Below are 12769 nucleotides of genomic sequence, written 5' to 3' on the forward strand. Positions count from 1 at the left end.
CCGTAGTGTGGCAAGCTCCTGCTCTAGCAGGTGTATCGGACGCTTGTCCGAATATGTAAAGTCGAGACGATTGATTATTGCCTCAAAGTTCAACCCTGTGTTGAACGACGCTAAGAGTGAGTCAGCGGGCCCGCTAATCTTGTTTTTGATTATTAAGACCGCTTGTTAGTGCTTCGAGCTTCCTACAAAACCCTCGTACAGCTTATAGGCAGCTTTTGCTGCCTGGCGCCAGGAAACATACTGCTTCTGGGCCCAATTGAATTCCGGCAGCGTTTTTACCGCATCCAGAGCTTCATCACATTGGACCGTTCGATCCAATGTGACCGCCTCGTAGGCCTTGGCCTCGGGGGCCTGAACTCTTGCAGCCTGCAGCTGGTCAGTTACAGCCTGCAAACGCCGATTAAAGTCAGCTTTTTGTATTGCTAGCGCAGAGCTGACCGCCGCCTCTATAACGGCTTTGATCTGATCAGGGTCCATTCTTTCTACTCTTCCCACGGGTTCTATTTCAAGGTCTAAACTGAGTCCGCCGAACAATCTCTATAAATCAGAAATATGCATAAACGGAATTTTTCTCGGTCGCCCCCTAGCGTTTCGTTTGTCTTTGTCGTGGCTGACCCACGACACACGATCCAGCTCCGCCGGGCCGTTGTTACTGTTTATTTTCTTAAGGAATCAAATTCAAGTTCCATCAAACACAATGTCGTTGTTGTTGCCCGCCGACAACAATGTATTTATGGTGCGGTGTTAAGTTTCTTACCGGCGCTTAGCGCAGTTTTTGAGAACAATGACGGCCGAATATTTTCGAGTATAAAAACATTTTATCTGTTTGGTTTTGTTTTTACTTTTTACTTTTTCGGCGATAATTGAAGAAAAGTTTCACTTACATGTTCCTCTTTTATTCTCCTCCACTTGGTATATTATTTCTTATATTATTCTGCGTTGTCCTCCTCTCTTCTATTGTCGCCGCTGCCCATAGTCGTCCGCTCTGGTGTAACAGTTTGGGATTGATTAAATGCCTTTTATTTCCAACCGAGGCTACGAGCTTTTTAGTGCAATTGTTGCACGCAGTTTTAATGTTCGTGTTGTGGAGCGGGCGTTGTCTCCGCGCTCCACTGTTTCATCGTCTTCTTTTTTTATTTGTTCTCGAGCGGGCTTTGTCTCCGCACTTGATGTTCTTCGGTCTTTTGGTTTGACCCTTTTTTTCACTTTTGGGCAATGTTCACTCAGAGGGCTTTGTCTCCTCGCTTAATGATTTTTGAATCCCTTACTTTTTTCTAGAGTGGGCGTTGTCTCCGCACTCGATACTGTCGATCTTTTGGTTTATTTCTTTTGCACTTTTTACCGATTTTCACTTAGCGGGCGTTGTCTTCGCACTATTTTACTCTCTCGGGGGTGGTTCGATCGCGTTGGGCGCCAGTAATGTTTATATATAATACGGGAGTTACAAAGTGTTATTTATTTATTGTATTTATCAAATGAATGTAAGGAGTGATTAATGCTCGTAAGGCGAGAAGTTACATGTCATCGCCACTCGGCTGAATATCAAAAACTAACTTAAGAACTCTAATCTTCCCAGTTGCGGACCCTTAGCTGCTGGCCACGGCGCTCGTCGCTGCCCAGCAAGAGTGCTGACCTTGCGCCTCGTGCGGCATCCGGCGATCGCGACGACAACGATCCCACGGGTGACGAAACTGCTCATTTTACAATAATGCAGAATTCGTCCCACCCAGTGGTAAATTTAGTTAACTCTTGTTAACTTACATATGTACATTCACTTTTGTGCACAAATACCATATACCCTATTTACTCTTCGAATACCAGGTATAAAAACGGAATTTTCCCCGAAACGCAAAATAAAATTCATCTTTGACAATGAATAGGTCGCATTGTAAATTAACTTAAAACTGAGGTTCAATCAGTTTTATGACAAGAATCATAATTCGTTCATTTTGTTGTGACCCTTGAGCCGCGGTCTGTAAAGGAGTTGATGCCATCAGCAGTGGCTGGCCGACTCTCGCAGCTGTCCTCTCCACTACTTGTCGTGGAGGCACCTTCCTCGGGAGTAGTCTTTGCCGCTTCATCTGATTCCAGTAGTGCTTCTTCTTCTGAAAGACCAACGTCTACCTTCCTGGTGTCCTCTGCATCAGCTCCCTTCTTGTTCTTTACATGTACATACGTATATGAAATGGTTCTAGTATCATTCATGATCATTTGTGGCAATTTGATACCTTTTTGCGTTTCTTTGGCTTCTCAGGTTTCACTGCGTGTAATTCGGCTTCCTCTTGCAATGCTGATTTGTAACTGTCCGGGAAGAACTGACATGCCTCCTCGTGGCCAACGACCGAGTTGGCACTTACATAGTTGGGGCCGTAAGACATCAACACAGGGAGAGTCTGGGTCTTGACTTTGTTCACCTTCAGGACGATCTTATCGGTGCTTCGATCGTTTGGGAAAAAGATCGATAGTTAAAATGCATTTCGGACGGTTTTCGGTAGTTGCTCAGATACTTACGGTACGTAGGGTTTCGCATTGTACTTCTCGACCGAATTGGCTATGAAAACCGCGGTCTGAGGATTGTCGCTGGTGAAGAAGCCATAAAGCGGAATGTCTTCTCGCCAGGATACAAGGAGAATGTCCAGATCTTTCTTCTTGTAGGCGTCGAAGGACATCACAATGTGTGGTGGCTCCGGATCAGGGTCGGGCGGTAAAAAAGCAGTTGTTTGCCCCCGGAAATATGTGTAAATTAGAGCTGCATGAGTGCGCTGATCACTGGGCACCCAAATCGGAGGAATGCGGATGTTCTTATCATTTTTGGCGTCCTCCGATTTCACATCGTACCGATCCTCTGCTGCTTCAATTTCCACCTCGCCTTTGTCCTCTTCCATATTGACATTGAGATCTTCGACGCGTAATATTTCTGCCTCCTTTTCAGACCCTCATTACACAAATACATATGTACATACATACATAGTTACACATGAACACATAGCACCCACTTACCTTTTCTTTTAATTTGCACATTAATCTCAAGCGGTACTATTATGGGTGGCACTGTGATCTCCTCCTCATTGAACTCATCCGGTGGCTTTATGGTCTCCTTGGTCAGCTCATGGGCGTATTGCCGCAGAATGTTGGGCGGACTGCCTAGAGCCTCGTCCACCTTCCAGAAGCACATCAGCAGCTCCTTGTCGTACAAATGCTCGATGACATCGCTCGCCAGTGGATTCTCAGCAGCAAAGTTCACAGTGGTGAAGTCACTGGGCGTTATGGGAAAGACTTTACGATCCTTGCACTGAATTTTCAGTGGATCGGCCGGCTCCGACAGCTTCTTGAACATTTCCCGGTTGACCTGTGGTCCAAAGACAGTTATCCCAATATCGGGAAGGTTTTGCATGATGCAGTCAGTGACAGACTTCAGGTGTTCCAAGCGCTTCCTCTTGCACTCTTCCAGCTCAATGTTCTCGGCCAGCCGTAGAGCCTTTTTTGTCACCTCCTGCTGCTCCAGCTCGATGGGTTGTAGTTCAGTGATCTCATAGCACTGATGGACCTCCTTGGCCATGGTTGACCGTAGCATCTTGGTGATAATGGCCACCAGTTTGGGCACGTCTGTGCCGAACATGATGTTGATGGCCTTTCCGTTCTACAAAATACAAGATACATACATACATACATACATACATACAAGAACGATTCTCCATCTGTGACAGATGCACTTACCGTGACAAACATCCAAGTCGGCTCACTCTTCTTGTTAAACCTCTCCAGATAGGAGATGGAACCGGCCTTGCACTATTTTTCAAGCAAAAGATAGAATGAGAATGAACAGGGAAAGCAAAGCCTAGTCTTACGATGGCCAGCTGTAAATTGTCGCCTCCAAGCTCCAGCTTGATCTTACGCAGACTTCCCACCATTCCCAGACAGGGACCACACCATTCCGAGTATATGTCGAGAACTGCAAGAAAAAGATTGCATAGATATCAGACCATAAATAAGTCAGACTGTCCCAGTGCCAGTCTCAGTCCCAGCGCCATTCCAAGGCATACCAAGCAACCCGGATCGCAGCAGAAATTTGTCAAACTCCTCGTCCGTACTGATGTCCGCTTGAAGCTGTTGCACTCCGCCCTTCTTTGCCATTTTTTTCTGCAAACTGATTATTCATTCACCATAATAAGTGCGTCATTAAATATTGATTAAACTATCGTTGTCATGAAGACAATTCTTCATTCTTATGTACATACATACGTGCGTTACGTTATCCTAAAATAGCTATTTAGCTATTTACTAGTATCAACACTCGTATACACACGTGGCACTATGCATCGCTCTGTGTAGATTCATGAGTCATGTAGAGTCCAGGCATGAGTCATGAGTCGCACCAGGCATTTTCGCAGCCACATAAGGGTGCCTCTTACAGGGCACTGGCTAATAGCACTAAGCAAACAACACATAGAGACTGCAAACTAAGATAAAACTGGCTGCCTAATCAGTATAGTGGATCGGCTCCCATTGGCTTCGGCTCTTGGTGAGAGAGCCTTCGGCTGAGAGAATTTGGCGTTGGCTCTCTTGAACATTGAACCCAAAGCGACTCTCGCAAAAACAAAGTTTTGTTTCCTCTTGAAGTCTGCTTCGCAATTTCATGTGTGCGGTGACACATACATATGTACATACATACATGATGGCAATGCGTGTATCCATTCTCGACTTCAATTTTTAGCGTTTGAGCAGACGTTTGGCATTTTTCTGTTGTTCTGAGATCACATACCCTTTCTTTCAAACTTGCGACCTTATGAAGCAGCTTGACCCAAATAAAAATAAATTGATTTTGAGTATCCCCTCTATGCTCATATATTTCTTAAGTACATTTAGGACGAAAGGGATAAACGGTTATAAACATCTAAATATGTATACATATAACAACAATTGACTTGGCGTTGCAAATATTTTCCATTAGAGTATTCAGCGTACACTGTGTGAATAAACAGAGTTATAAGTGGAGTCATGGCAGCTGTGCCGAAAAAGAATTTATTTGTTTATCTTTTCAAGTCGCTTTCGCAGTCTCGTGTGTGTCTCTCTATGTTTATTCACACAGTGTACGCTGAATACTCTAATGGAAAATATTTGCAACGCCAAGTCAATTGTTGTTATATGTATACATATTTAGATGTTTATAACCGTTTATCCCTTTCGTCCTAAATGTACTTAAGAAATATATGAGCATAGAGGGGATACTCAAAATCAATTTATTTTTATTTGGGTCAAGCTGCTTCATAAGGTCGCAAGTTTGAAAGAAAGGGTATGTGATCTCAGAACAACAGAAAAATGCCAAACGTCTGCTCAAACGCTAAAAATTGAAGTCGAGAATGGATACACGCATTGCCATCATGTATGTATGTACATATGTATGTGTCACCGCACACATGAAATTGCGAAGCAGACTTCAAGAGGAAACAAAACTTTGTTTTTGCGAGAGTCGCTTTGGGTTCAATGTTCAAGAGAGCCAACGCCAAATTCTCTCAGCCGAAGGCTCTCTCACCAAGAGCCGAAGCCAATGGGAGCCGATCCACTATACTGATTAGGCAGCCAGTTTTATCTTAGTTTGCAGTCTCTATGTGTTGTTTGCTTAGTGCTAATAGGCAACCATGCAAATAGGCTGGGTGCCCCCTATAACGACTTCTGTCGTAGCTGTAGAGACGAGGACGAGGAGGAGACAGTAGAACATCTGTTCTGCTCCTGCCCGGCTCTCAGTAGAAGGAGGCTAAAATATCTGGGCTCACCTTTTCTTAACGACATTTCAGAAATGGCTACTATAGGCCCCAGGAAGATAGCAAACTTTGTGAGAGCGTCTGGATGGGAGCACTGTTGACACCCTGACAAACGGGAGGAGAAGAGGAAAAGATCCAAGCGGAATCACAACGGGTCGAAACCGGCCTAAGTGTGTCGGGATTGTGTAATCCCGACGACCGCCTCAACCTAACCTAACCTAAGGTAAGGTAAAGCTAGTCCGGACGACCCAGTATGGCCGCGAGTGCCCTCATGAGGCATTAAAGTCCCCAACAATTGATGAGCTTGTTGGCGAAGGCAAGAGTTGCCGGCAGCTGCAGAATATTTTGAATAAATGAAATAAATGAATATTTGTATGAAAGACTTTTTTTGACATAGCGGTTTTTAGTGCGTAGAGGAAATCATAACAATTTCAACTAGAAGACCCCTGAAAATTGATTTCTTATGCTACAAACTTGTCTTTTATAAGATGGTGCCAAAAAATACTTTTGACTAATGTGTCTTAAGTTTTATTACATGTTAAGGAAGAATCAAAAGAATATGTTTGACGTTCATAGATATCGTATTACTGCCTATTTGAAAAAAACAACATTGGGAATGTTGGGATAAGCCGTATGAGCTTCACCCATGTGAAATAGTAATTCCTAGCCAGGCGATGACGTATTTCATAAAGTCTTGTGTTCCAAAGTACTTTTTAATAGAATACAGTCAACATCCCTTTGAAAAATCCCTCTCAAAAGAATCTTTTAACAAGATAATGATGTGAAACACGCAAGAAAGCTTGCTAGAAATTGAACTTGATCCGAAAAGGTTGTCCCTAGACCAAAATTCCATGGAAATCTTATAGTGGAATGTTAAACGTGCTTTTACAACCAGAGAGCAGTTTTGGCAAGTTTCTAAAGAATTCTTGGCAGGACATTATTGACTCATGCTAGGCTAAAGGAAGACCGTTATTGAAACGAAACGAGAAAGGGCGTGTGAGACGCCTCTTGCGCGTCACAACTCTTATACCCGGTACTCAGTACTACATCAGTACCTTAGCGATTTTTTCTCAAATTTTACATTTGTTCTTCATATGTCACCTACAGCTACATCACTTCTCACGCCAACACGCTCTCTTAGTCCGCCCCTTTCCCCTAGAGCCACACACTGCACGAAGCAGAGTATGAAATGAGATAATGTGCAAAAACAAAAAAAGCTTCTGGACGGGGAGGGTTTGACCACTGCGAATTAATTTCTTCATTCTGGCTATAATAGTAATCCAATCTGATCCCAGTTTGGGGATCTGATAGATATGGCTCTTCCCTACCGAATGGCAGTTTTATTGTATTCGTGCGGAAAAAATTTAACACACAGAAGAAAGCGTTTCCGACCCCACAAAGTATATATATTCAGCATCGATAGCTGAGTCGATATAGCCATGTCCGTCTGTCCGCCCGTCTGTCCGTCCATCCGTCCGTCCGTCCGTCTTGTTAAGCGCCTGGATCTCAGAGACTATAAAAGCTAGAGCCACCCAATTTTGCTTCCAGATGGCTGTATGCTCACACTGTTATAAGTGTATTCCAAAAATTCGCCACGCCCCCTTCCGCCCGCGCAAATCTGCTGTATTCACAATTTTGAAGATAAGAGAAAACTAACGAGAAAGGACGTGTGAGACGCTTTTTACGCGTGTGTGTCTCTCTATGTTTATTCACACAGTGTATGCTGAATACTCTAATGGAACATATTTGCAACGCCAAGTCAATTGCCATTATTCATTATTTGTATACATATTTAGATGTTTATAACTGTTTATAATGTTTTTTTGGGGCAAGCTTCTTTATATAGTCTCAAGTTTGAAGGAATGGTATGTGAGCTCAGAAGCAACACAAAAATGCCAAACGTATCAAGCGCTAAAAATGAAAACGCATATGAAGTCGAGAATAGATACACGCATTGCCATCATTTATGTATGTAAGTGTCACCGCACACATAAAATTACGAAGCAGACTTGAAAAGGAAAAATAAAACTTTGTTTTTGCGAGTCGCTTTGCGTTCAATCACTAAGCAAACAACATATAGAGTGTTCAGACTACTGAACGAGAAGGGATGTGTGAGACGCTTCTTAGGCGTCACAACTTTAATACCCGGCACTCAGTACTACATCTGCACTTTAGCGGTTATTTGTAAAATTTTAAATTTTTTCTTCATCTGTCATCTACATCAACAACACCACTCACGCCAACGCGCTCCGTTAGCTCGCTACCCTCCCCTAGAGCCACACCACTAACCAAATAGTATAATAGATATCCAGCTTTGAAGAAGCAAAACGTCACCGCTAAATGTGCGCCTTGGAGTCCCAGGCCTCAGCCTGGAGTCCCGGCTACAAGTATTAGTGCATGTAGAACACGCAGCAGAAGCCCAAGCTACATGGGTATTAGTGTTTTGTAGAGCGCGCAGCTAGAAGCTACATTTGTATAAGTTCGTGTAGCCAATGATTTTGTAGCGCTCCAAACCGGTTTTGTCTTCATTCACACGGACACTGCAAGCAATGTATGTGTTGGTGCGTTGACTTGCTAAACTGTGATGGAAAGAAAATTCGTTTTGATGATTTGATTTTGTTTTCGGGGCTTGGCGTATGAACCTGACCTGCCGCAACATGTGCAGAATGAGGGGTGGGGGTTGGTGGCCAGACCCTTGGGGGTTGGAAAAAATAAATATACCAATAAAAGTTGTTATTGTATTTCAATGCTGTAATTGTTTTAAATGCAGATTTTATACTGCTTTATTCAAAATTGTTTGCATATTATGGAAACGCCGTCGCTTCTCGACTTCGTTGCTGCCGTATTATCAACATTGTTACCAAATCCATCTTTTACAGACAAATCATTTCATTTCATTTCATACAACTTTTCAACTGCTGTTCTCGTCGTCGTTTCTGTTCTCGACTTCATGTGCGCTTTAATTGTTAGCGCTTGAAACCTTTTTTTTTTTTTTTTTTGCTTGTGAGCTAACATACCATTTAAAATGAAAACCCTCAAGACTTTATGAAGTAGCTTGCCCCTCAATATCAAAATAAATTTGTTTTGTGTGACCTTTATATGCTTTATATAATTTAGGGTGAAAGGGGTAACGGATATTAACATCTGAATATGTATACAAATAATGAATTGCGGCAATCGACTTTGCGATACAAATATTTCCCATTAGAGTATTCAGAGTCACGGTGTGAACAAGCAAGAAGTTTTGACGGAACGGGACATGGAGACATGTTTGATGGCAAGGCGGCTTCTATATAGAGTATATATATATATATAGTATATATATATTCTTCTATTACTATTACTACTACAATATATATATATACAATATATATATAAATATATAAACATATATATATATTTTTATATACATAAAAAAAAAAAAGTACGCGGTGGGTCTATGCAGATTTTAGTGCCTTGCTTGGGCATCAAATTTGAGGTCAGTTGTCCAAATCTCGATTTGCCGATGGGAGACGGAGGAAAATGTGCAAGTGTTAATGTGTGTGTACATGTGCAAGGCAGCCGCCTTGCCATCAAACATGTCTCCATGTCCCGTTCCGTCAAAACTTCTTGCTTGTTCACACCGTGACTCTGAATACTCTAATGGGAAATATTTGTATCGCAAAGTCGATTGCCGCAATTCATTATTTGTATACATATTCAGATGTTAATATCCGTTACCCCTTTCACCCTAAATTATATAAAGCATATAAAGGTCACACAAAACAAATTTATTTTGATATTGAGGGGCAAGCTACTTCATAAAGTCTTGAGGGTTTTCATTTTTGAATGGTATGTTAGCTCACAAGCAAAAAAAAAAAAAAAAAAAAGGTTTCAAGCGCTAACAATTAAAGCGCACATGAAGTCGAGAACAGAAACGACGACGAGAACAGCAGTTGAAAAGTTGTATGAAATGAAATGAAATGATTTGTCTGTAAAAGATGGATTTGGTAACAATGTTGATAATACGGCAGCAACGAAGTCGAGAAGCGACGGCGTTTCCATAATATGCATACAATTTTGAATAAAGCAGTATAAAATCTGCATTTAAAACAATTACAGCATTGAAATACAATAACAACTTTTATTGGTATATTTATTTTTTCCAACCCCCAAGGGTCTGGCCACCAACCCCCACCCCTCATTCTGCACATGTTGCGGCAGGTCAGGTTCATACGCCAAGCCCCGAAAACAAAATCAAATCATCAAAACGAATTTTCTTTCCATCACAGTTTAGCAAGTCAACGCACCAACACATACATTGCTTGCAGTGTCCGTGTGAATGAAGACAAAACCGGTTTGGTGCGCTACAAAATCATTGGCTACACGCACTTATACAAATGTAGCTTCTAGCTGCGCGCTCTACAAGCACTAATACCCATGTAGCTTGGGCTTCTGCTGCGTGTTCTACACGCACTAATACTTGTAGCCGGGACTCCAGGCAGAGGCCTGGGACTCCAAGGCGCACATTTAGCGGTGACGTTTTGCTTCTTCAAAGCTGGATATCTATTATACTATTTGGTTAGTGGCTGAGGCCTGGGACTCCAAGGCGCACATTTAGCGGTGACGTTTTGCTTCTTCAAAGCTGGAAATCTATTATACTATTTGGTTAGTGGCCACACGTTGCAGAGTCAGGGCAGAGGCAGAGGCAGAGACGTGTCAGAGGCAAAGGCCAAAAACTGCGCGAAGCAGAGTGTGAATGAGAGAATGTGTAAAAAACATATATAAGCTGCGGGACGAGGTGGGTTTGGCCACCGCAAATTAATTTCTTCATTGTGGCTATAATAATGATCCAATCGGATCACAATTTGGTGATCCGATAGATATGGTCATTCCCTACGGAATGGCGTTTTTAGTTTTCTTTTATCTTCAAAATTGTAGATTTTACCTCATACAGCAGTCTGGAGCCAAAATTTGGTGGCTCTAGCTCTTATAGTCTCTGAGAACTAGCCGACAAACAAGACGGACGGACGGACAGACGGACGGACGGGCAGACGGACGGACAGACAGACAGAGCTCTATCGACTCGTCTATTGATGCTGATCAAGAATATATGTACATATATACTTTATGGGGTCGGAAACATTTCCTTCTGTGCGTTACATACAACCGTTATTCCCCACAAATACAATATACCCTATTTACTCTTCGAGTACCGGGTGCATACATATTTATGTTAATTAATTAATTTAATGTCAGAGGTGATTCAGGTAAAGATCACGCAAAAAACTAAAAGGTTCTGTGAAATGACACAGAACAAAACTGAGTGTAAACCTCAATTATAAATAAATTAAAATAAAATCAGAAAAACCTTCACTTGTTGATGCATTACTTTTTAGGGAAATTCATCACTTATTAATGCATTCCTTTTTAGGGAAATTCATCACTTATAAATCGGTTTGCTCTCGATGACGTCATCCCTTACGCTCCTAGGACATCTTTGTGTTTACGACATCAGTTTGTTGTATGGAAAAACATCGCTTATGTCAGATACATATGTAGGTAAATGACGCTGGCATCGATGTGTTGTCGCTTACACATTGATGACCCGTACTGCAGGGTATGTATGCATGTACGTACATATGTACACACTATTCTAATGACTGTTGCTGCTGGTGCTGGTGATGGGTTTGCCGACGCAGTTCGCGCATGTTTATCTGCAATAAACGTTTAAGAAAATTAAAGAAAATCATACGTAAGCACTACAAAAGGATGCGGGTGTACTTTAAGGTACTTGTTGTAATTTACAGATGTGAGCTTAACAAGTCGCTTACGTTATTTACCTTTAGAAGTGTTGAACATTCTATTCAAATACGGTTATTTACGCGTCAGCTTAATAAATCTTTAAGTAATTTAAAATACAATTTAATGTTTGAAAAGTCAAGAGGTATTAAACAAAAGTTTTTGTGGGATCTCATTGTAGGTTTGCAAGCAGTGAATGGGATATAATTTCTTGTTACAACCAGACTAGCAGAGTAAAACTTAGATTATTTACGAATTATATCTAAATACTAATAAAAGGATCAATTCATATCAATATCTTCCAATCGTACAGGCTGCGTGTACGGTATCACCGATTTCTTGTTGACATCCCTCGACAAGGCCTTTCGCATATCTGCGGTGAGGGGAGGAAATTTAGCAAGTACTTAGACAAAGTACAGTGTGTACTGATTTACCATATGCATCCTCGTCTTGATCGCCCGAATAATATTCTAGTATGGTGCGGTAAATGATGTAGCCTAGGTTCTTGTACATATTAATGGCCACCTGGTTGCTCTTGCGCACAAACAGGTCAACAAAGTACGCCCGCTTCCTAGAGAGACAAAACAGTTGAATGATTTTTTCTTATTCGGTTCCCTTCTGAGGGACTAGGCTCAGTGCCTACTTTTCCGATATGTCTTCCAAAAAATTCATCAGGAGTGCAGCTAGACCGAGCCTCCTGTAGTCGGGCGACACAGTTAGAGCCGTCACATGTCCGTGCCAGTTGTCTAGGTGTCCCTCCACTTTTCCCATAACTGCAAAGGATAGGCACATTATTTTTGGAATATTGTGATGGAACATTTCGTGGTGTGTGAATTACTGTATCCCATTATTTGACCACTGGGGGACTCGGCCAGCTGAAAGTACTCCGGCCACTTCGCCAGGTACTGCGTATAGAACGACAGTCCGTAGGTTTCCGTAAGTGGGTCAAAATTCCTGAATGAACACGTGAATAGAGTAGATTAAGTTGTTGCCTCCATTAGTCCTCCACATTGCACACGCAGCTTACACATTGTTGAATTTAAAAAGATCGTCACAGGTGAATGGTCGCAGCGTAGTCATTCTCACTAATTGAATTGATGTCTCGCCGTATTTATCTAATCGAATGATGTTAATATTTACCAAGTATACTTTTCAGACCAACATCTGATAGAGATGCGAAAACCTAAACAAGTATTTGGCATGGAAGCACTGTGTATCGTATACCT

The 12769-nt window shown here is 42.0% G+C and overlaps 2 protein-coding genes across 3 annotated transcripts; both read right to left on the bottom strand.

Annotated features, from left to right (window-relative positions):
- Nucleotides 1-1905: 1905 nt before the first annotated feature.
- Nucleotides 1906-4361, bottom strand: LOC117898434 (thioredoxin domain-containing protein 3 homolog). Of its 2 annotated transcripts, XM_034807830.1 has the most exons (7): nucleotides 4044-4220; nucleotides 3849-3952; nucleotides 3718-3789; nucleotides 3001-3640; nucleotides 2512-2935; nucleotides 2229-2436; nucleotides 1906-2160 (listed from the first exon to the last, which is right to left on the bottom strand). In XM_034807830.1, exons 1-7 carry the CDS (start codon nucleotides 4132-4134, stop codon nucleotides 1945-1947), a joined length of 1755 nt encoding a protein of 584 aa, XP_034663721.1. In that variant the 5' UTR covers nucleotides 4135-4220; the 3' UTR covers nucleotides 1906-1944. The 2 variants fall into 2 exon arrangements, with proteins under 2 accessions (XP_034663721.1, XP_034663730.1); XM_034807839.1 differs by lacking the exons at nucleotides 1906-2160; nucleotides 2229-2436 and having other exon boundaries at nucleotides 2726-2924; nucleotides 4044-4361.
- Nucleotides 4362-11649: 7288 nt separating this feature from the next.
- LOC117898574 (N-alpha-acetyltransferase 20) lies at nucleotides 11650-12732 on the bottom strand. The gene is made up of 5 exons (XM_034808091.1): nucleotides 12571-12732; nucleotides 12382-12497; nucleotides 12187-12316; nucleotides 11978-12114; nucleotides 11650-11916 (listed from the first exon to the last, which is right to left on the bottom strand). The coding sequence occupies exons 1-5, from the start codon at nucleotides 12621-12623 to the stop codon at nucleotides 11825-11827; spliced, it is 528 nt and encodes a 175-aa protein (XP_034663982.1). The 5' UTR covers nucleotides 12624-12732; the 3' UTR covers nucleotides 11650-11824.
- Between the last annotated feature and the right edge of the window lie 37 nt (nucleotides 12733-12769).

The sequence above is a fragment of the Drosophila subobscura genome, chromosome A (genome assembly GCF_008121235.1).
Source record: "Drosophila subobscura isolate 14011-0131.10 chromosome A, UCBerk_Dsub_1.0, whole genome shotgun sequence".
Lineage (NCBI taxonomy): Eukaryota > Metazoa > Arthropoda > Insecta > Diptera > Drosophilidae > Drosophila > Drosophila subobscura.

Coding starts and splice junctions, on each gene's coding strand:
- LOC117898434 (XM_034807830.1), bottom strand. CDS start 4,134: ATGGCAAAGAAGGGCGGAGTGCAACAGCTTCAAGCGGACATCAGTACG. Junction 2,936..3,000: donor TGTGCAAATTAAAAGAAAAG/GTAAGTGGGTGC, acceptor TTGTGTAATGAG/GGTCTGAAAAGGAGGCAGAA. Junction 2,161..2,228: donor AGCCAAAGAAACGCAAAAAG/GTATCAAATTGC, acceptor GTACATGTAAAG/AACAAGAAGGGAGCTGATGC.
- LOC117898574 (XM_034808091.1), bottom strand. CDS start 12,623: ATGACTACGCTGCGACCATTCACCTGTGACGATCTTTTTAAATTCAAC. Junction 12,498..12,570: donor CTTTTTAAATTCAACAATGT/GTAAGCTGCGTG, acceptor GTGTTCATTCAG/GAATTTTGACCCACTTACGG. Junction 12,115..12,186: donor TTGGAAGACATATCGGAAAA/GTAGGCACTGAG, acceptor TTGTCTCTCTAG/GAAGCGGGCGTACTTTGTTG.